This window comes from Pholis gunnellus (genome assembly GCF_910591455.1).
Source record: "Pholis gunnellus genome assembly, chromosome: 24".
Classification (NCBI taxonomy): domain Eukaryota; kingdom Metazoa; phylum Chordata; class Actinopteri; order Perciformes; family Pholidae; genus Pholis; species Pholis gunnellus.
Genome location: NC_136551.1, coordinates 1,887,893 through 1,909,060, shown reverse-complemented (window position 1 = coordinate 1,909,060; position 21,168 = coordinate 1,887,893). Strand labels below are relative to the sequence as shown.

Below are 21,168 nucleotides of genomic sequence, written 5' to 3'. Positions count from 1 at the left end.
TTCTCTCCCTCTTTATTATTATCCTGAAGGAGGAGGATGAACAGGAGACTAGCGTTGTGCAATCTTTACCCTCCACATTACGTCAACTACGCGGCAGCGCCTCCTCTCGAATGCTATTAGACGAGCGCAGCCAAGCACCGCGTTCTGATTGGCTCTCCGCGGCGTCGCTCAAGGCACCTCCACTTCCTGGTCGTTGCTGTCAAACACAAGCCACGGTTTGGATAACAACCGATGTCCTTAGTCGCCGCCCTGCCTCGCCCCGAGCGAGTTTTAATCAGCCACAGAACAAGAGATCCTGTAAGTGGGAATATCTGTTGTATTTATATTATGTTTGACCAATATTTAACCCTTTTGTTTGTTGGCGTAGATCCAAGAAGCAGAGCAACATCTGCGAGTTTCCTCTGCTAGTGGCAGTGACCATGGAGGAATAACCTCTTCTCAGTTATTGTAGATAAGGACATGCATGGTTCATGTGTGCATTTTGGTTATTTAAAGCAGCGACATGTTTCCTCTCTTGGTGTATTACGGGTAAAGGTCTTATTCCTGCTGCGGGGATGAAGCTTGATGATTTCAAATAGCAGCTACTTCCTCTTGTGTGATGATAGATTAACGCAACCGTATTGTACCGGACATCACAGATCAATATACTACCACCTGCTGTGTGAAGTGTGTCAGTACTGACACAGTACCGTCCCAGTCAGGGGCCCCCCTCATCACAGCCAGGCCCCCCCCCCCCCCCCCCCTTATGCTGACTCCTTATGAGTCTGCAGGCTGATGTAGGTGCATGAGGTGGTGATCATCACAAGGAGGAATAGTTTAATGTCGCTCACTTATTAGTGCTGCAGCTTCACTCTGGCATGCGGCACACCCAGTCAGAAATGTTCCTCAGGGCTAATTATGGGCACGTTTGGCCTTTAAAGGCTCCAGTAATGAGGCGCCTGTGGGAGGGTGTGAAAGCCGGAGCTATGCTGCAGAGTAGCTTTTGATGGGACGGGGATTTTAAGGACAATACAGTGGATGTTGATTAGACCTGGCTTTGAGAAAGATGAGCAAACACTTGTTCATTTAACAAAATATCTGTTTTTTGCTTGAATGAAATAGTCTTGAACTAAGACTTTTTATTGGAGTATTTAAGCTTGAAGTAGCAGTAGTTCTTATTTCATAATGTGTCCGGATTTGAATGAAAACAACACATTTTGGACTATTTTGTTGAGGCAAATATTTCACATTTCTCTATTGCATTTGTCCACCAAAGGGCACTGATGAGTTCTTTTTATTTTTTGTATCTGTATCAAGATTGTTAGTTTGTGTTATTGGTTTTTGTTGAAACCTATGGGCCGATATATTGTGATCAGGATTCGTAAACTCTTAAATATCTTAAAAATTCAGGATTGGTTGAGCTCTATGACTAGAAAAACACATTTATAGTTCATATTACTAGCTTATATATATTTTTTCATAGGTTGTAATTCAGTTTTTTATGCCATTGAAACAGCATCACAACTATCAAAGGCTGTTAAAACTCCCTCCGGCTATAATTAGGCTTTACATATCACTCATATACTGTAGCTCACAGCTTTAGCATCGAACATATGCAGCTCTGTGGAGAAGCTTTTTATATACATCGTATTTATAACAGGTTAAAAATGAGGCTAATTAGCACCTTTTGTAATCAGGGATGCACAGACATCCCATGATCCTTCAGTGCATTTCTTTGTTTAAATTCGTCCAGTAAATGATACGTTTATACGGTTGTTTTATTGTACACTTAATACAGTTGTATTAAGTGATAAAGGCAGCGGCAGTAAAATTGTGACACTGATTTCTGGTGCTAGTGTTCGCTGACACCATAGAATCTCTCGTTACTCCGAACTCGTCACTATTTGTGTCATCTGTAGCGGCGTTTTATTAAAATGCGTTAGAATCTGCTTCAGCGGTGGCTTCTCCCTGGAAACCTTTAATCTCAGCGCGTTAAACTGGGAATGCAAATACTTTTTTGGGGCCGACCCCGGTGGGAATTGAGGTCCTCATCCTGCTGCAGCTTGTTCTGCTCGTTAATACAGGAAACAATATTCTATCAGTCGCTTAATACTTAACTGCAAATTAACTAATTTTTAAGCAAGACAATGCTGCAGACTTGATGTGTTGTTTTCAGTCGTATCCCCAAAAATCTTTAACCTGTAAACATGGAACCTTTACTTGGAAACTTCTCCAATAAGTAAAATATAGATTGTAAATAGATATGAAACGATTAGTAGAAAAAACTACTACTTTAAGAAGTACTTTGGTCATTTTATTCCCTGTAGTATTTTATGTTACGAACACTTTGCATGCATTGCACAGAACATTTACTATCAAAGCAATAATGTGTTCTGCATAGTTGGACAAACATAATGATCTTGTAAAAGGTGCTGCTAACAATCATTTTCATTATTGATTAATATGTCAATTATTTTTATATATATATGTTTTTTAAACTAATCAATCTGTCTGATCATGTGGGGTTTTAAATGTCAAAACTAATTACACATGCCCATCACAGAGCCAATGTGTGTCCTCAAACTTCTTCTTAGTGATTATTTGATGAGCAGTTATCTTTAAAAGGTCAAATAAGTCATTTTTACAAATATTTGATGGTACCAGCTTCTTTCCCTATTTGATATCATGGTAAACTGAATATCGTTGCAGGCAGCACTTCCAGGGGCCAAAGCAAGGGCCCGCTGCCGACGGCCTCGCCCAAGTATTATCAAAACCGTCATTTCTTTCTCAGAGTAATGAAGCTTTCTCCTTATTTAGTGCAACAGTTGTATCACCACAGCATTCCTCTGCCTCTCTGCACATTACCTACCTGAACAACCAGCCGTACAGCCTGACTCTCAGCTTTTTGGATCCTCCCACCATCCGTACTTCCTCGCATACATCCTTCAGACCTGTCATGCCAGAGCCTCATAACCCGGGTGTCCCTGCGTCTCCTCACTGCACTTGACTTTCGCTCCCACAGGGACGATGGCGTTCAGGAAGGCTCTGAAGCAGACGGCCGTCATCGGCGGCGGGGCGGTCGCCACAGTTTTTGGCATTTCACAGCTGATCGAGTACAGAAAGACACAGGTAAGCTGATGGAAGATGTCACCTCTCAGTTCTTGTATGTTTGCTGCGGCACGAGTACAGGCGGCATGAATTCCATTTCAGCAGGTTGTGACTGAAGGCTATTATGTTTATGTTTTTGCTTCTTATTGTCAGTATTGTTTATGCTGCTTCACTTGCTGTCAAATTGAAGGACAAAACACTTCAATGTTTTTCAGAGCAATATTGTGAATGGTATATTTTTGAAACAAGTCGACCCAGCTGGGAGGGAGGTCTTTCCAGGCTTGTCAGGTCTAGATGTTGGAATGTTGGATGCGTTCCAGCTGCCGTGCAGGAGGCATCAAGTAACTTGGAAACTGGCCAGCACCGAATCCTGAACTGCTTCGAAATTCTGATTATTAAATGATTGTTTTCTTTCTTTTCACATTGTTGTTAAAACTCTCATGGAACTAACTACTCTGATTGTTTTCCTTCCACTTCCTGGTCCAATAAAATGTGTGATGTTCATAAGTTGTAATTATGAATTTGAGGACAACTTGTTTTCTGAGTCCATAGAGGTGTGGCTGTTTGCCTATTTATACATCAAAAATAATGGTAAATAATGTTCACTTTCCTGCTGAGAGTTACATGACAAGATCGATACCAATCTCTGTACCGTCGGTACGCTTAATGTGAAGCCATGTTAGCAGCCTGCTAACTTAGCTTCACATACAGACTGGAACCAGTTGCTAGAAAGCCAGTGTAGATACCAGAATCGTACTGGTCCCAGTCAAGAAATACTGCAAGTAAAACAGTTATTAATTGTTTTTTGCACAGATTATAAGGTGTTAATAGATTAGCTTTAAAAGGTGCAGATTTTGTTACCTTTACAGAGCCGTTTCCCTCTGTTTCTAGTCTTTATGCTAAGCTAAGTTAGCCGTACAGATATAAGAGCGATATTAAACCTCTCTGCAAGAAGGGACGTAAGATGTCAAGCCTCCAGACTGAGCCACTGATGGTGTTGATGAACTGTATTTAACCACTTGCCTTCGTTTGAAATGGACAAGCAGCTGTGTTTCCCCCGACCTCCGACCTCCGAGCCTATTTTAAGCAATGCCACACAACTACATACCAGACTTTATGTGACTGTGCAACCTAATATGAACTTTGTTTTTTGTCCTGACGCGATAATGTCTTCTCTTGCCCACCGTCGTCCTCTCAACCAAGCATGGATTGGTAAGCAAGAAGTCGACCCTGATGAAATATAATTATTTTCACAATAGTTTGTAATCATGCATGCCTCTAATCCCAGTAATTGCAACGCTGATGAGATGAATGTCCGTCTTGTCTCCTTTAGCAAGGGCATATGGCTTGGAGAAGTTTTCAAGACAGCGGCCGATTGGCTATTAGCATGGGCCTTGCTGTGCCATTCACTGACTTAACTTGATTACGGGGGGCACGCTGGCACTTAATTCTGTGGCGGTGTTTGTCTGTATGCATCGTCAAAAATAGACAATGATTATATCATCTTCTCGTTTGCGGTTGCATACCTAAATTACAAACGCCTGCTACAATTTGCAAGTCAAATGCCACGTTTGCTTCAAAGCAGCTTGATGCAATCATTTAGCTTGAACTGCTAAATAGAAAAAAAAAATGAATGAATGAATATTTCATTAGAAGTGAAATTCCACATCCTCATATCAGAGGGAAGCTGTGTTTCTGCTTTTATCGTGTTGTCGTATGTGATTATTTCTTTAAATTAATTATTTTGCTAATCATTGTGATTTTATTTTGTTGGTTTTGCAAAGTTGTGCAGCATGTTGCAGCCGAAACTTTCCTCTGCTACTAATCGCATACTGTGTATATATTTATGCTTTTTTAGCAACACTTCACTTGGAAACTAAAGGTGAAAATGAGACATCATAAGCACTTTTTTTCTTTTCTTGGATTAAAGATTAAAGGTCATTCTTGAACTTAAAAAATGCATTTACATTTGGTGAAGTACTCGGGTAAAAGTAGCAATACTATGAAGTTAATAAAATACTTTGTCATCCAAAGTGAAGCGTACCAAATATGTCATCTATTTCACAGTATGTCATCTATCCATCTATCCATTAATGGCCAAACAATAGAAACAAAGAATATTAAATGGAAGATTATTATGAAAGATGTTTGTTTCTGTTAACGATGTAAAACAATGAAAACTCTTTTTCTTCTGAAAGGTTTTTTAAGCTCTGAATTGTCAACGTTGGACTGTACTAAACTTTTTAATAGTAATCTAGGTTTCCGTTCATACATGATCATCTGTTATGACACAATAATGCATATTATGAGCGCAGTACAGTGATCTCATTACACAGTCAAATCCATAATGTATTAAAATGATTGCTCGTCATTATGCATTATTTCACATGTAATGTTATGAGTTGATTATAATGCATAAACACATTTCCTGGGAATGCTTGCAGTGAGCTTATAATGTTTCAAAATGCACCTCAAGGAAAGTGTTGCTGTATTTCTATGGCTTTGTATTGAAAATTAACATAGTTTAAATAGAAATTAACACAGAAAACTGTAGTTTTGCACAACTCGGGACTCGTTAATGTGCTTCAAATGCATTCTCCTCATTGTGTCTGTGCTGCTGTATGTATCTGTGTCACATCCAGACTCGGTTAGCCCACGTGGCTGCAGAAGCAGAGCTGAGGGTTCCCTTCGCCGACGAGTTCCCCACTCGGCAGGCCCAGCTCGCGGCGCTGCAAAGCACAGAGGAGTTTGACGTCCTGGTCGTTGGGGGAGGGGCCACGGGTGCAGGATGTGCCTTAGACGCTGTCACACGCAGTAAGTGAGCCTATCTGCTCTCAAGTGCATCACTCTCCCCGGATACAACGTGCTCCAAGCTCTATAAGTGTTGGAGGAGGAGAGTTTATAATGTCTCGTCAGCTGCTGTTGTGACAGCAGAAGCTTAGCTGTAACTTACTGTAAATACACCCTCCGATATATATATCAGTGCTGTGGGAATATACTGTGTATATATATATATATATTTAGATTATTGGTAGATATTTGTGCAGCATTGATATATGTGCTTCTACCAAAACGTTGAACGGAGTGGTTTTACAGTTTTATTTGCTATTATCTTTGTGAAAAGCTGAATTATGTCATGTTGATACATACTTAGTGTTCTACAAATGATATTTATTAGTCACTACTGTATAGCTTAGAAGTGTAGATAGCAAAGATAGCAAACAGTACAGGTATATTCATCCTTTGTCCTCTTTCCGCAGACCTCAAGACTGCTCTCGTAGAGAGAGACGACTTCTCTTCGGGGACGAGCAGTCGGAGCACCAAGCTGATCCACGGCGGAGTCCGCTACCTCCAGAAGGCCATCATGCAGTTAGACTACGAACAGGTTCCTCTTCACGCTCGTATTTTATTCATTTTCATCTTGTTTTGCTCGTTTTTTCTTTGACATAAACCTCCTCTTTATTTTGTGGGGACAGTACATGATGGTGAAGGAGGCCCTCCACGAGCGAGCCAACCTCCTGGAGATTGCACCTCACCTATCTGCACCGCTACCCATCATGCTGCCTGTGTACAAGTAAGTGTCAGGACTCAAACAAGCGGGTGCTAATTGCTATGTGACGTCAGCATAATGCTTTTCATCTTTTAAATGAAGATAGTTGTTGTTTAAAAGATGATGAATTGATGGAAAACCCCCAAACTACCCAAAAATGTAGCTACAATCTAACTTGTTTAATTTCCAAGATGGTGGCAGTTGCCTTACTACTGGGCAGGGATCAAGATGTACGACTTGGTGGCTGGGATCCAGAATCTGAAGAGCAGCTACGTCCTCAGTAAGACCAAGGCCCTGGAGCATTTCCCCATGCTGAAGAAGGACAAACTGGTGGGAGCCATCGTCTACTATGACGGTGAGTGAAAGGCTGCAGAGGCCTCTTTGCTTTGTCACCGGTCTGTGTGGACAGTAATCAAAAACGGCACGATTCGTTTGTTGATCCATTACTCATACTTGTATTTTCTGTAAACACGAACAGAGCAGCTGAGTCAGTCTTGGTGCTCTTTTCCTTTCCCTGCTGTTTTCTGGCTTTTCTCTGATTCATTTTTTTCCCTGTGAAATACATGATCGTTTACCATTGTAGGACTCTAAAAAGAGATTAAATGAAACAGTTTGAGAATGGAAGTTCCCTTTGGTTGAGCCATTCACGACTGATTGGCGTTTGTAGACTTTGCTTTGTTTTAACCTCGAGAGCCTGATGGACTTCTCTAATGTCAGTCATAACTCTATACACACAGACATGATGCACATGTTTAATTCGGTCACTTTCCAACGATAAACTCAAGCAAACGCTGCACGCTCCTCTGATCACAGATCACAGATTTTTATATCTGATGCTACTTAAGAGGCGTTTATTTATGGTATTCAACTTTCAAAATCAGTGATTAATAGCAGAAATTAAAATCCATGCTGCTTTGTAAAGACATTATCTGCAGTTTTGGTAATGTGACTCCTGGTTGAATATTTTTATGAAAGAAAAATTCACAAATCTCCCAAGTTTCGGAAACAGTTTGCTATCTTGAGAGCTTAATTTACATGCAATTACTTATGCCACACATTAAAAGTGGCCAGATATAAGTGGATTTACTGCAGGGTGAGAGAAAGAAGAGCATTTTCTTGGTGCAAAGCAGCATATGTTTGATGTCCACCCCCCCTCCCATCATCTGCTCTGAGGGGGGATGTTTGGAGGGGTGGGGCGTCTTTTCTCCAATTATGCCGTCTGGAACAATCACGGCGGTGACATTTCGAAATCTGACCTTCTCTCCCGGCGGTGTCGAGCGCAGAGGAGCATCGTAGACGGTCGGAGCGACTGAGCAACAGCTATTTCTCCTGCTGTCTTGGTTACTGCTGATGCTGCTGCCACCAACGAAAGCAGAGGCACTTTTATTCTGCAGCACCCGTGTAGGCCTGACGCTCTCACTGTGAACTGGCTGGTATCACCATGCTCTGGAACCTCAGGAAAAAGAAACTATAGTATGTTAATGTTTCACATGCGCAGAAGCCCAGAGACAAAACAGAGCATTTAGGGTCAGGGACGCACGGATTGGTGAGTGTTTGTTGCATAAACCACCAGTTAGTTCAGCTTCTGACATTTCATTTACATTTAAGGCAAAGGAATCTGCAACATTGTCACGTAACTGAAGGAGTTGTAGAGAAAACAAACCTTTGTTCTCAATCGGCAGCTTTCTTCTTCTCTGTCCCCTTCAGGGCAGCACAATGACGCCCGTATGAACCTGGCCATCGCCCTCAGCTCCGCCCGCTACGGCGCCGCCGTCGCCAACTACACCGAGGTGGTCCACCTGCTGAAGACGAAGGACCCACAGAGCGGCAAGGAGAAGGTGTGTGGCGCCCGCTGCAGGGACGTCATCACAGGTGAGGCTTTCCCATCAGTGAAGATTTAGTCAACACAAACAGGCGTGTATTTCGCTGAAAGCAGGAGCAGAATTCATTTTAAGTTGAAGCTATCGGCATGTTTTCAGGGGTCTGTCTTGTTTATTTTTAATGCAAACAATAAGTTGATTTAGAAGTGACGTCATGCATGTTTCACCATTATTCTCCTCACAGGACAAGAATTTGATGTGAAGGCCAAGTGTGTGATCAACGCCACCGGACCGTTCACAGACTCGCTGAGGAAGATGGACAACCAGGAAACCAAAAACATCTGCCAACCCAGCGCTGGTGTTCACATCGTCATCCCCGGTTACTACAGGTATCACACGTACAGCCAACACACTCACAGCATTCCTTTAAAACGAGTATTTTTATTGAAATTGAGATGTTTGATGGTTTTTTTTATTTTGGTATTTCAAAAGGCATTCACTAGTACATATTTAATCCTCAGTGTTTTCTCATTTTAATGTGTAAATACTCAACTATTATCTGACCTATACTAACATGCATAGGACAATCTTCTCTGGTTAAGATACAGCAGAGCAATAGAGTGGTTTTGTTGAAGTAGGGCGTTTTTTAAAGTTCAGCGAAGCTTATTGAGCGAAACCCGAGGGAGCGCGAGCCCTTTGAACAGCGCCAGAAATGCCAAGCACCTAATTCTCTTCTTCTCTCGTCTTCCTCCTGCCGCTATCTGCGCTCCCTCACCACCTCCTCTTCCTCCCCCACATCTGTGTTTTTCCATTTGTGTCTTCAGCTCCTCAATTTGTACCTCTTTTCCTTTTCTGTTGCTCTCCTCAACACTTCTTTCTCATACTTATCCACAAACTTGAGACTGTAAAGATGGTAAAATAAACACATGTTGCTATCACTCCGCCATCTTCTTCTCCTACTTGCACTTGTTGTAATGATAACAACCTTTCTTCTTGGATTTTCTGTCCCTCAGCCCCGACAACATGGGTCTGCTCGATCCGTCCACAAGTGACGGACGCGTCATCTTCTTCCTGCCCTGGGAGAAGATGACCATCGCCGGGACCACCGACTCACCCACCAGCGTGACGGCCCACCCGATCCCGGGGGAGGACGACATCAACTTCATCCTGAGGGAGATCCGCAACTACCTCAGCCCCGACGTAGAAGGTGCTTCTCGTGTCCATTCTGAGGAGCATGTAGAGGGTTTTCTGGGATGTTATTTTGTTGCTAAGTACCTGCACTTCACAGAGATCACCTGTCCATTCAAGCAGTGTGTTTAGTTTAAAGGTGCAGTGTGCGGGACTTGGCAACGTCTAGCGGTGAGGGCCAGTGTTTGGTTTGTCCATTCTGGGCTACTGTAGAAACATGGCGGCTGATAAGAACCTGCTCCATATGTAGATACAAACGGCTTATTTTCAGGTGATTGAAAACATATTAATATTAAGTTCCATTTCTGCTAATCCCCCTAAATGCTCCATGGACTCTTTGTGTCTATTGAGCTCCAAAGTGAAACTGGAGATTCCAGAAGTGAGAAAACCTAAACTTGTTTGAAAGCCGGAACGTTTGTAGTGTAGTGGCTGAAGATCCGTCTGTGAATATGGACAGGAAACCCAGAGAAGATGAAACAGAGGCCAGACAGAAAGTGCTGGTCAGGATATCAGCATGTGATATGACAAGTGCAGGAAGTTCATTTCCTTCTTGTGTCAACGATGCACTCGGTCTAACATTTAGCTCTGGTTCAGAGTGAAGTGTCTCGGTGGAAACGTGACCGTCTTTGTGTCGTCTGCAGTGCGCCGAGGAGACGTGTTGGCAGCGTGGAGCGGCATCCGTCCGCTGGTGACCGACCCCAACTCCAAGGACACTCAGTCCATCTGTAGGAACCACATCGTCAGCATCAGTGACAGCGGACTGGTCACCATCGCTGGTCAGTTTCTGGATTATCTTGTGACATCACTGCACCACCACTTCTGCGTATTATTAAGGATCGTATTTGTGTGTGACTCTAGGGGGCAAGTGGACTACCTACAGATCCATGGCTGAAGAGACTCTGGACGCAGCCGTCAAAACCCACGGCCTGTCTGCGGAGCCCTGCAAGACCGTGGGTCTGATGCTGGAGGGAGCCAAGGGCTGGACGCCGACCCTCTACATCCGCCTGGTGCAGGACTACGGACTGGAGAACGAGGTAACACATGTGAACGCTTTATAAACAGCATTCAGTCGCATTAGCACGCACACGTGGGTTTTGTTAAGTAGTACAAAGTGGGATTAGAAGATCAATATTATTATTAAAAACAGCAGTTTATGATTTTTGGAGGATCTCTGAGCTATTATTTAAACAAAAAACATCAAATCGACCCAGCATCCTAAACACTGTCTGTAGGAGTAACAGCAAATACTTAATATATTTCCATTTTTTGCTTATTTATACTTCTATTTCACCACATTTCAGAGAGAAACATCTACTTGTCACTTTACTACATTTTGATTTAAGAGCTATAGTAAATATAGTTTTTTTAAATTTGCTCCGCAGTGACCAACAACAACATTAAAGTACCACTTATGCAATAATACATCAATATAAATGATCCAATCATACAATAGTAAAACATTGACAGTAGCCACTGACTTTTGATACTTTAAGTAGTTTTTTGTTGCTGTTACTTCTGTACTTTTACTCATAATAGAGTACTTCTACATTGTGGTATTGTTACTTTAAGTTTGTAAGTAAATGATTAATGCTGCGTCAGTCTTGTATCACAAATTGTCATTTTTACTGTTTAAGATTCAGCGTGTGAGCTTTAGAGGTGCTTTTTAATTCCACCTAAATGTTGTAACTATTTGTTTGAGCTCTGCCTCCGAGACCAGCTCGACTTCCTGAAACATTTTGAGCATGGCGATGCGTCGAAAGCTCGTAGACCTTTAACTAGCTACAGATACAAACAAAGCTGTAAAAGCTCACACACACACATCCACTGTCCTCTTCAGCAGCAGCAGCAGCAGTGAAGCTGACATTAAAGCCGCTGCTGTAACAATGCTGACATTTCTACTACACAAAAGACTGGACACGCGCTGCAATGCACTGTATGCTGTACGATTTATCAATGGCATGAAGTAAGGGCACATTGATTTACATCAGCTACAAGCCATCTTTCCAATAATTAGGCTGTGCCTTTTCATTAAACCCAGTAGAACATTGTTTCATGAAGAAAAAGTACTCGTGCACCGAGTGCCTTCAGTACACTTACTCCTCATTAGAGGCGTTCTGCACCGGCTCTGCCGCTCTCTCCAATATTCCTAAAAGGTCACCGTTGATATTTGGACAGAGTTTGCCCTTTCACATGATCGGCAGCCCAACGATCTGAATAGCAAATAGCCCTCTTGTGTTCTGTAAACATGTGACGCCTCATTGACAAAGTGGCGTTAACGCTTATCGCTGAACTCTGAAGAGGGGAAATCGATCATGTGAATATTAGGAGCTACCACAACGATCGGTTGTACGAAGTTTAACCTGTGATTTTTATATCGTTAAGAGAAGAAAAGTGAATAGAAATCACAATAATCCACACAGACAGTTCAAGGCTAAATACTTAAGTTCCTTCCTTTTAATAAATACATCATAATAAAAGTTTATACTGCTTCCTATGCTACAGTGGTTAATCATTTATAGAACAACAGTAAAAGTTAACTGATTAGCCGATCGATCCACCCTGCTAAAGATGAGGTTAAAGAGTATAAAATGTGGTGTTTTGCATTAAAAAATGAAGATTAAACCTGTTTGTTCCTTATTTTATCCATAGTCAATAAATGTTGTATTTCATAAGGACTCTAACTGGAGAGCAATTGTATCATTTTTAGTAGCAAAGTTGCAGAGTTTTAAAGTGTTTTCCAACAATAATTATAAGTATTTTACTGTAACTGACAATAGAAAAGCATCTCAACAGCTGGTTGTTTCTTTCATTGTCTTTCATTCTCTCGTTGGTATCTGTGCGCAGGTCGCTCAGCATCTGGCCTCGACGTACGGCGGAAAGGCGTTCGACGTGGCCAAGATGGCTCAGGTCACCGGGCAAAGGTGGCCGATCGTGGGGAAGAGATTGGTGTCTGAGTTCCCTTACATCGAGGGCGAGGTAACGTGGGATCTTGATGCTTACCATTGCCCAAATAGGCTCAAACACTCGAGCCTCATGTGAGCCTTCTTCCTCAGGTGCTGTATGCGATGAAGGAGTACGCCTGCACAGCCATCGACGTCATCGCCCGACGAACACGCCTGGGCTTCTTGAACGTGCAGGCGGCTGACGAAGCCCTCCCGCGCATCGTGCAGATCATGGGGAAGGAGCTGGACTGGAGTGAGGAGCAGAAGACGGTAACAATCTGAAGAACAGGAAAACCTGCTCTGTTTTACATAATGCCTTATTCCCTGGTGGGTTTTTTAAAGTCCTGGTTTCTGCTTTCGATCGGCACACAATAGAAAAGGTCCACACCCTTCATCCCTTTGGAGGAGGAAGCTCTGTGTGTGTGTATGAAAGAGATGAAGTGATATGAGTGGAGTTACGTGTGCATGAAAACTGAACTCTCAGTTATTGTTACAGCACAGGGAGGCCACATGTCTCATACTGTAGAATAACACGTAAACAAAACACCGGTCTGCTGAATAGGTCATACTAGATGTCAGACAGTAATCTCTATGTATTTATACAACCATGTGAAATGATTTGGGGGGTTATGTTGGTGCTGCCATCAGACAGTAGAGGTGCTCTTGGGTATCTTTAATGTGCTAACAGACTGACTCCTCTTTTCTCTCTGCTAATGTGAAATCCAGACCCAGCTGGAAGCAGCCAGGAAGTTTTTGTACCTTGAGATGGGCTACAGGTCTCGCTCCGAACAGCTGACCAAGACCTCCGAGATCAACCTGGACAACCAGGAAGTAGCCAGGTAATGATTCACCTTTTCATCATCAGTTTATCTGATGAAATAAAAACATGTGCCAGTGTGTAACCGGCAGAATGATGGGTGTTGTTCTGCACACACAACAAAATATAACGTATGAAATGATCCTGATCAAAATGTAAAGAAGTGATGGAATAAATGTGCTGAAATCTGTGTGACAGGTACAAGAAGCGTTTCCATAAGTTTGACAAAGAGAGCAAGGGATTCATCACGACTGTCGACGTCCAGCAAGTTTTGGAAGTGAGTCTTATTTCATCTCCTCTTCCGTCTGCCTCTCATCTTTACACACTTCTTCATTACACCTTATTGATCCCTCGTCTCGTTTTTTCTTCTCTGCAGAGCATCAATGTCCACATTGATGAAAATGCGCTCCACGAAATCCTTAATGAGGTGGACCTCAACAAGAACGGACAAGTGGAAATTGATGAATTCATGCAGGTAGGTAACGTGCAGACGGTGAGAGCTCAGAGGAGAGAGGATGCATCTGATGACCCATCATTTCTATCAGTAAATGTATGTGTACAACTGTGACGCTTGGTGCAGATTAAGTTAAAAAAAATTCATATTTATGTACAATATTAATGAGTACCTTCATTTTTTACATTTGCTTTTTAAGCCCCAAGTTTTTGTAAATACCACAACGGAGAATTATGCTCCTCACATAAAAAAAGCATAAATATGTAGAAAAACTAAATGTGGCTGTACATAAAAAGGTGTAGTTCGTGTAGTAATACATACCTCTAAAAAGATTTTTATATCTATATATTTTCTCCTGAACTTTATATCAATACATGCAGTTTTAAGCAGGTTTTAAGCAGGTTTTTGTAGTTCTAGGCATATATAGAGATATGTTTTTTATATTACTGTATATACTCATTTACACCTTGCACTTTCCACATCCAGATAATCACATGTTCCTCATACATATTATATGTTTATATGCTACATCATTAAAAAAAGCACCATTGTCCACCTGTGATGTGAGAACAATGAACATCCTGCGGAACAGAAGGTGTGAAGTCCGACTAGATGGAGCTAATTAGAAAGGAGAATCTCTGTCAGCGACTTGTGTAATGGAGCCTGCTGTGTGTCGGGGCTAAATAAATTAGCTTCTCACATGACAACGAAGTCCAGGAAAGAGTCATTATAGCAGAGCCTGGTGACAGCCGATGATTTAGTCTTCATTAGTGTGCCGGCGTCTCCGCTGGCCGAGGAGACGAGCAGCTGAGTTTTTCTCTGTGTGACACGTAAAGCATTGTTAGAGTCCAGTATTTATTCATGCATATGTCGTGTACATTGTGATTCATTGTGAGTCTGTTTCTGCTTGTGTGGATACCCGACCTGCGCATTGGATGACTTAGGGACAACAAACAGGTAGTGTACATGTAGTATGCTGATGGGTTAAACTTTATTAAGTCCTCCGGTGGCTGAAGGGGAAAAAAACACACTAAAAAGGATCCAAGAAGTGTTAAAGCTGCACTAGTTAACTTTAACTTTAACGATGACAGAACGGATAAGCGGTGGTGTTGTTTGTTTTGTTGTCAACAAATCTCATAAACCTACAACCTACACACATAACACACTTGTCCTCATATTTAACATGAAATCAAACACATTTAAAACACATTTTTTAAATGTATGCGTAGCAATCATGCCTGGATTGATTTATTTCTTTTCATGTAAGGGAAATACAGAGAAAGTATTACAAATCAGAACACATTAAACAAAGTAAATTAGTAAAGACGCAGTAGAAAATGATTATTTTAACACATAGAGTCCTTACTGCCTGTTTCTTTCCTCAGCGTTGAGCTTTTATAACTTCCTGTAGTTGAACTCTACGCACTGCCATGCATGCAGACGAATAACGTAATAGTGTATTAATTCGCATCTAAAAATAGTACTCAACAAATTCAAATTTGTTCCTTTAAGAAAGTATTTCTTTCAGACGTTGTTTGAAGCACACTTGCCGCCTTAACAATGCAGATTTATCATAGATCTTCAGGTTTGTGGCCTTAATGGGATTTGTTGACAATAAGGGAAGTATAGAATAATTCCTTCATCATCCTTACTTTAAAGAATCTCTCTATTAAAGGAATGGAAGCTGCTCTTTTTTGCAGCACCAGTCGCTCCTTCGTTCCCCTCCTAGTGCAGCTTTAACACGTGAAGAAGACAGCTGGTGTCGGGTTCATGTTCTACCTCTTAACGTCCGGGATATGTGAAGGTGATCGGGCAGGCAGCGGGGCGTTCGTCACACTGATGATTACATTTTTCCTATTTGAAGTTGACCTTTCCCGCTGTTCTCTGCTGTTTCCCGTGCAGCTGATGAGCGCGGTGAAGAAGGGACAAGTGTCGGACAGCCGTCTGGCCATGCTGATGAAAACGGCGGAGGAAACTCTGAATAAAAGAGGGCCGGTGACGGTGGACCGAAGCGGGGGCGGATTCTGAGGATGGCGAGGAATAAAATTCAGCTACTGGTCCTTTAAAAGGTGGCAAACACAAAAAGGGTCTCATGCTAATGGCGCTATTTGAATGACAATAATGCAATCAAGCACATGGCGGGATGAATCTGGCCAAATCAAGCGTCACTCCTGAGTGTGTTTTGAGTGAAATCGTATCTAAAGATTGAGGATGAGGTTTGTTTTTCACGAAGTCGATTCATCTGTTTTCTCAACATCTGGTGCCTCTGATGTTACACAGCACATCTGTTTTCTACTGTCTCCTGAACTTTGATAGTGTGATCATTAACATTATCTTTGTACTCCTTTTTAAACCTCTTTTTTTTAACACTGATTGTTGAGGAAACACTGTCCTCGGTGTGATGCAGCTTTTTCATGTGGCAACTGTCCATCTGGTTGTGCTTTATTTCACGGCTCCATTATTTCTTAATAATTCCCTTAAAGTTCACTGGAAAGAAATATGTAACCTGCTACCAATTGTAGGCAAAATAGAGACGTACGCTTATAGCATACAACTTAACAGAAAGGAGGAATAAATGACTCATTAATGGAGATTTATTTAGTTTAAATGGATCCGATTGTACCTGCAATCTGTAACAAATCACTAGTTCTTTCCAGGAAACCAAAGAAATAACTCTGGACCCCTAAAGTAAAGCCAGACAGAGCTTTGCATTGTATTGTTTCTGATCTTAGCATGTTACAATTACTAGTCAGGTAATATTTAATGGTTCTTAAAGCACTCTGAGATGTTTCTGAAGTACATCTTCTTGTCTACTTTAGCATTTATTGCACTACCGGTAAACCACTACTGATTCTGAGGTTTACACGATGAGGTTTCCAGCTTTAGCGTTACTGAGGAAGATGCTCTTCAATCTGCTCTTTCCATATATATATTTCTATATTTCTATTATTTATTCTTTGTCCTGATGTCACTGCAGCCAATTATAGACACAAATACATTTACAGAGATTTAAATATGTTGCATGAGAAAACGCTTTCAAAGGATTCTTTTTTTTATTTGCATGCTAAATCTTTATTTTTACAAAGTGCATTTGAAGTGGAGTTCTTTTATTTCTTGTGGTTGTGAGCAGAGAGAAAGTAAGTAATCCTGCATGCTGTTGGCGCATGTTTTCATCGTTTGTGTGACACAAATAGGACGTTTCTAACGTCGGAGCATGTTTTATCTGTTTGTGAAAGGCAGTCCACTGTGTGAATGTGTGATATGTGCCTTGATGTGCCTAAGATATGACCCACCTCGTTCACAATGCCACACTCCATGTTAACAAATACAGGAAATGATGTTAAAGAATGTAAAGCTATATAAAGAACAGAGTTTAAACTGTATTGTTTGTTTGTTTTTTAGAACAGAGGTCTTGTTGGAAGGGACGTGCCGCCATGTTGGAGGAATCGACCAGAATTTATTTTGATATTTATTTTAGTAATTTGGCCGTCAGTCAAAAGGGAAGCCGATTTTTAGGAATAGGTGTCATTTATTTAGTATTTTATTCAGGCAAAATTCTTTTCCGACAATTTTTTTCATAACTTCACAGAAAAGACTTCAAATATTTTAGTTTTTCTCTGTTCGTGCTGGTTTGAAGTTAGGCGGTTGGATAAAAGGTGATGTGCTTCTGAGCACCAATCAGGATTGAAAAAGCAGGTTAGTTGACTTTTTGAGTGTTAAAGGTTTTTTTCAAACTTTAAGTGAAGCATATATTATTCTAATGTTTTAGAGAAATGCTTACGATGAAACTAATTATTCAGGGCCTTTAAGAACATGTTGCAAAGATTGTTATAGTTATATTAGTAGTTATATTCCTTGAAGGCCAAGTTCAGACTGACTTTAACTATTAAACCTCAACTTGTGCTGCAACGTCAAGTATTTCTGCTCTTTGACGAAAGATGAAATAGTTCCTGTGATCACTTCAAAGAGTCTTAAAGTATTCCTTCAAACTCTTACATCTGTTGCTCAAACTCGACTTCTTTTATTGTATTTCATTTCAATTATTTATCGGCAATACATTCTTTTGCACTAAAAAATATATAATTTTACTGTGAGGACCTTTTGAAAATGTAAAAGAAGAAAGAAATACAGAGTTAGTTTTCATTGCTCCAACATGGCAGTGAGTCTGTCCTCACTTCCTCATTACAGACCTCCTGTTAAAGGTTTTATATCGTAAAATAACGTCTGGTTGCTTCCTTACTGCTTTTATATTGATCATTAACAGATTTATCTACATGGACTTATTCTTATGTAGTAAACAGAATCATTCCACAAGGTTTCCTCCCATGAACCATCACTGTAACTGTTCCTGAAGAGAGAGTGTGTGTGTGTGTGTGTGTGTGTGTGTGTGTGTGTGTGTGTGTGTGTGTGTGTGTGTGTGTGTGTGTGTGTGTGTGTGTGTGTGTGTGTGTGTGTGTGTGTGTGTGTGTGTGTCAAGAATAGCTCGTGGGCAGCACGACTTAAATCCGCATCCCGATGTTTGATTGTCTCCTGCAGATGAAATTACAGCTTCATCCCGGCTCAAAGAGAATCATGTTCCATTTACTGTAAGAATACTGTGAGCTTGTCTTCAGGTAAAAAAAAAAAAAAAAAGCAATTATCTAATTAAATGTATCTGGTTGCTTGCAAAGCTTTTGTGTTTCTTATGCGAGCATCATTCATAGATGGTGTCATAACAGCAGAGAGAAGGGATGTGACAGCCTGTGAATGAAACAGAAAAGATGTCGACAAGGGTCTTTATTTATTTTTATTTGAATTCATTTTACATGTTTTTTGCTGTCAAATCTCTGAAGAATTAAGCAAATGAAGCGAATAAATGAAGGCAAGGCTTATTTCCCCTGAACAGCTCCTCGATGGACTTTAGTCAGATCTTTCTGTGATATAAACCTGATCAGAATATATCTTCTGCCTCACTACTGACCTCTGTTGTTTAGAGGGAAAACCAACAGCTACTGTAAATTAAATGAGTGACCTAACATCTTATTATTTATGTATAATGATGCAGAGTTCAGAGGGATTTAGTGTCCTCTGAAGTGTTACCTGTTGGCTCGGGTTACACCTGGTCAAAATATCCTCACTCAGATTAGTTCTCACAAGTATAGAAGTACATTCTCACACACACACACACACACACACACACACACACTAAACTCTATCCAGTCTGCTTCCTGCAAACTGCGTGAAAAACAGCCTTTTCTCCCAAAAGGTCACGGTGAGATTTGAATGACAGCTTTAAGTCCTCCACTCATATTACAATCTACAGCGGAGCAGACGTCCGCTGTGCGCTGCCTTCCTCGGAAAGGCCGGGAGTACGGGGAAGCAATTAATTGTTATGAATAATGGGACAAATCTGGTTGGCATATGACTGCTAATGCTCCTTTTTTCTCTCTCTCTCTGGAGGTTTTAGGACGGCGATGCCGGCCACGCTGAGGTGTCTGCCTGCACAGTAATTGAAAAGTGTGAGGATGATGGTATCATCTTCCTCCATTTCTTCTTTTACTTAATTCAAATAGAATTTCTGATCCATATACATAAAATGTATCTCATTGTATCTCATTCCACAGGACATCTGAACAATTAGTCTGCAAAATCATATGGTATTCATTCCATGTATCTCCCATACATCTGTTCTCCTCACACAAGGCTGTTTCAAAGCCTGGTAGTCTTTGAAACAACCTTACATTGATATTTGTGTGTTCTCCAAAAGCCCTTAATTACTGAGAAGTTTTTGATAGTAATTTCATTTTATATTTGTGTGGGGTTTGGTCAGGTGGGTTTATTTTAGCCCCATGACCCCTCCCCAATGACTAATGCAGCCATGAGCTGAAGTGCCAGTGTTAGTCATTAAAAAACGCCATCCTCCCGGTTTCCATAAACAGGTTGTCGCAAAAATAATGATGTTCTGATGAGTCTTAATTAGAAGTGTGAGTAAGAGCACTGGGAACAGACAACCCCTCACTTATTCAGCTAATAATTATGGTAAATAAGATGATAATTAACTGAGAAATGAATCACATCGACCTGTTGCAAGCAAGTAAAAGTTCAAATATTGATATGGGAGAGGGCAGGTAATTTAATATATCAGTATTAGGTGTTATTTGTGCCTTTAAGACTAATTGGAAGTGAAAGTCTTTAAATAAGGAGGGTGTTTTTGAAAGTGTAAAATGTATTCTACAGGGTTCTGTCTCAGACTTTGAGAAGGGTAAAGAGCATCGAAATGCCTGGTGAACCCTGAAAACCTCCACTTTATGGGGTGAAATAATGGTTCAAACCTTTCCGAACCTCCTCCGGTGGAACAAAAAGCCATTCTGCAAGGTGTCCTGACATTTACCTGGCTCATTCACCGGCTTTGTGCCCGTTAGAATGTGGACAGGAAGCTCTTTCAGCTGCATTTCAATGGACACCTGCCAATCAAACAAAACAAGGAGAGAATATTTAGTCCTGAGAAGAGGAATATGGACATCGACACAGCAGAAATTCTTCTTTACCTGTAAAACAAGAACCTGTTTGTCTCAAAAACATATTTTACTTTGTACGTTTTGAATGCATATGTTTCTATTTATAATTCTTGACTCTTTTATTTTACTGTTTATTGTTAAGCACTAAAATATAACATTCCTTTACTGATTGCAGTCTAGACTGCATTTCTATAACAGTTTGGGATAGCATGTAAAGGCACTCATACTTCTGAAATAGTTTAAGATGTGTAGAACATTACCTCCGACTGTCAGCAAGGATCAAACCACTGATCAAAGTATTACAATAAAAAGTCACTTTAAAGCAAGTCACTTATTTTTTTTCACCATAACCGCCAGTTCCATTTCTCTGAAACTTCAGGTGGGGACAAAGCCCCCACCACCACCTTCCCGGCATTGCACTAGACACTTGGCAACGTGCAGGATTCGAACCCACGTCAGTCCATGGTAGATGATAGGATTTTGTCTAAAATGTCATATTACTGGCTAAATTATCGATCTATGATTGCAGTTTGCAGGACACAAGCTGCATCTGATAGTCAAGAGCCATGTGTTGTCCACATATCACATATGACACCAACATATTAAGAATCTTTTCATTTTTGCTAATGTGATGTTGAGAACACACATTTTGTCATCATTGAAATGTTAATTCCAGAAAAATGCCTATCTACTGTGTGTCTACATAAACAGACTATTATCTACTTACCTGTTGGTCATCCTGCATGCGTGTACTGATGAAATGATCTACTACTAACACGTCATTTCTTTCATTTTTATTGAAACTGGAGAATA

The 21,168-nt window shown here is 41.0% G+C and overlaps 1 protein-coding gene across 2 annotated transcripts; it reads left to right on the top strand.

Moving 5' to 3' along the window:
• Window positions 1-200: 200 nt before the first annotated feature.
• gpd2 (glycerol-3-phosphate dehydrogenase 2 (mitochondrial)) lies at window positions 201-17,241 on the top strand. Of its 2 annotated transcripts, none has more exons than XM_079185864.1 (17): window positions 201-297; window positions 3,002-3,108; window positions 5,730-5,901; window positions 6,348-6,472; window positions 6,564-6,661; window positions 6,829-6,992; window positions 8,345-8,509; window positions 8,702-8,846; window positions 9,471-9,664; window positions 10,287-10,421; window positions 10,504-10,679; window positions 12,490-12,621; window positions 12,699-12,857; window positions 13,314-13,426; window positions 13,603-13,681; window positions 13,781-13,879; window positions 15,761-17,241. In XM_079185864.1, exons 2-17 carry the CDS (start codon window positions 3,007-3,009, stop codon window positions 15,884-15,886), a joined length of 2,184 nt encoding a protein of 727 aa, XP_079041990.1. In that variant the 5' UTR covers window positions 201-297; window positions 3,002-3,006; the 3' UTR covers window positions 15,887-17,241. The 2 variants fall into 2 exon arrangements, with proteins under 2 accessions (XP_079041990.1, XP_079041991.1); XM_079185865.1 differs by having other exon boundaries at window positions 239-297; window positions 2,797-3,108.
• Window positions 17,242-21,168: the final 3,927 nt, after the last annotated feature.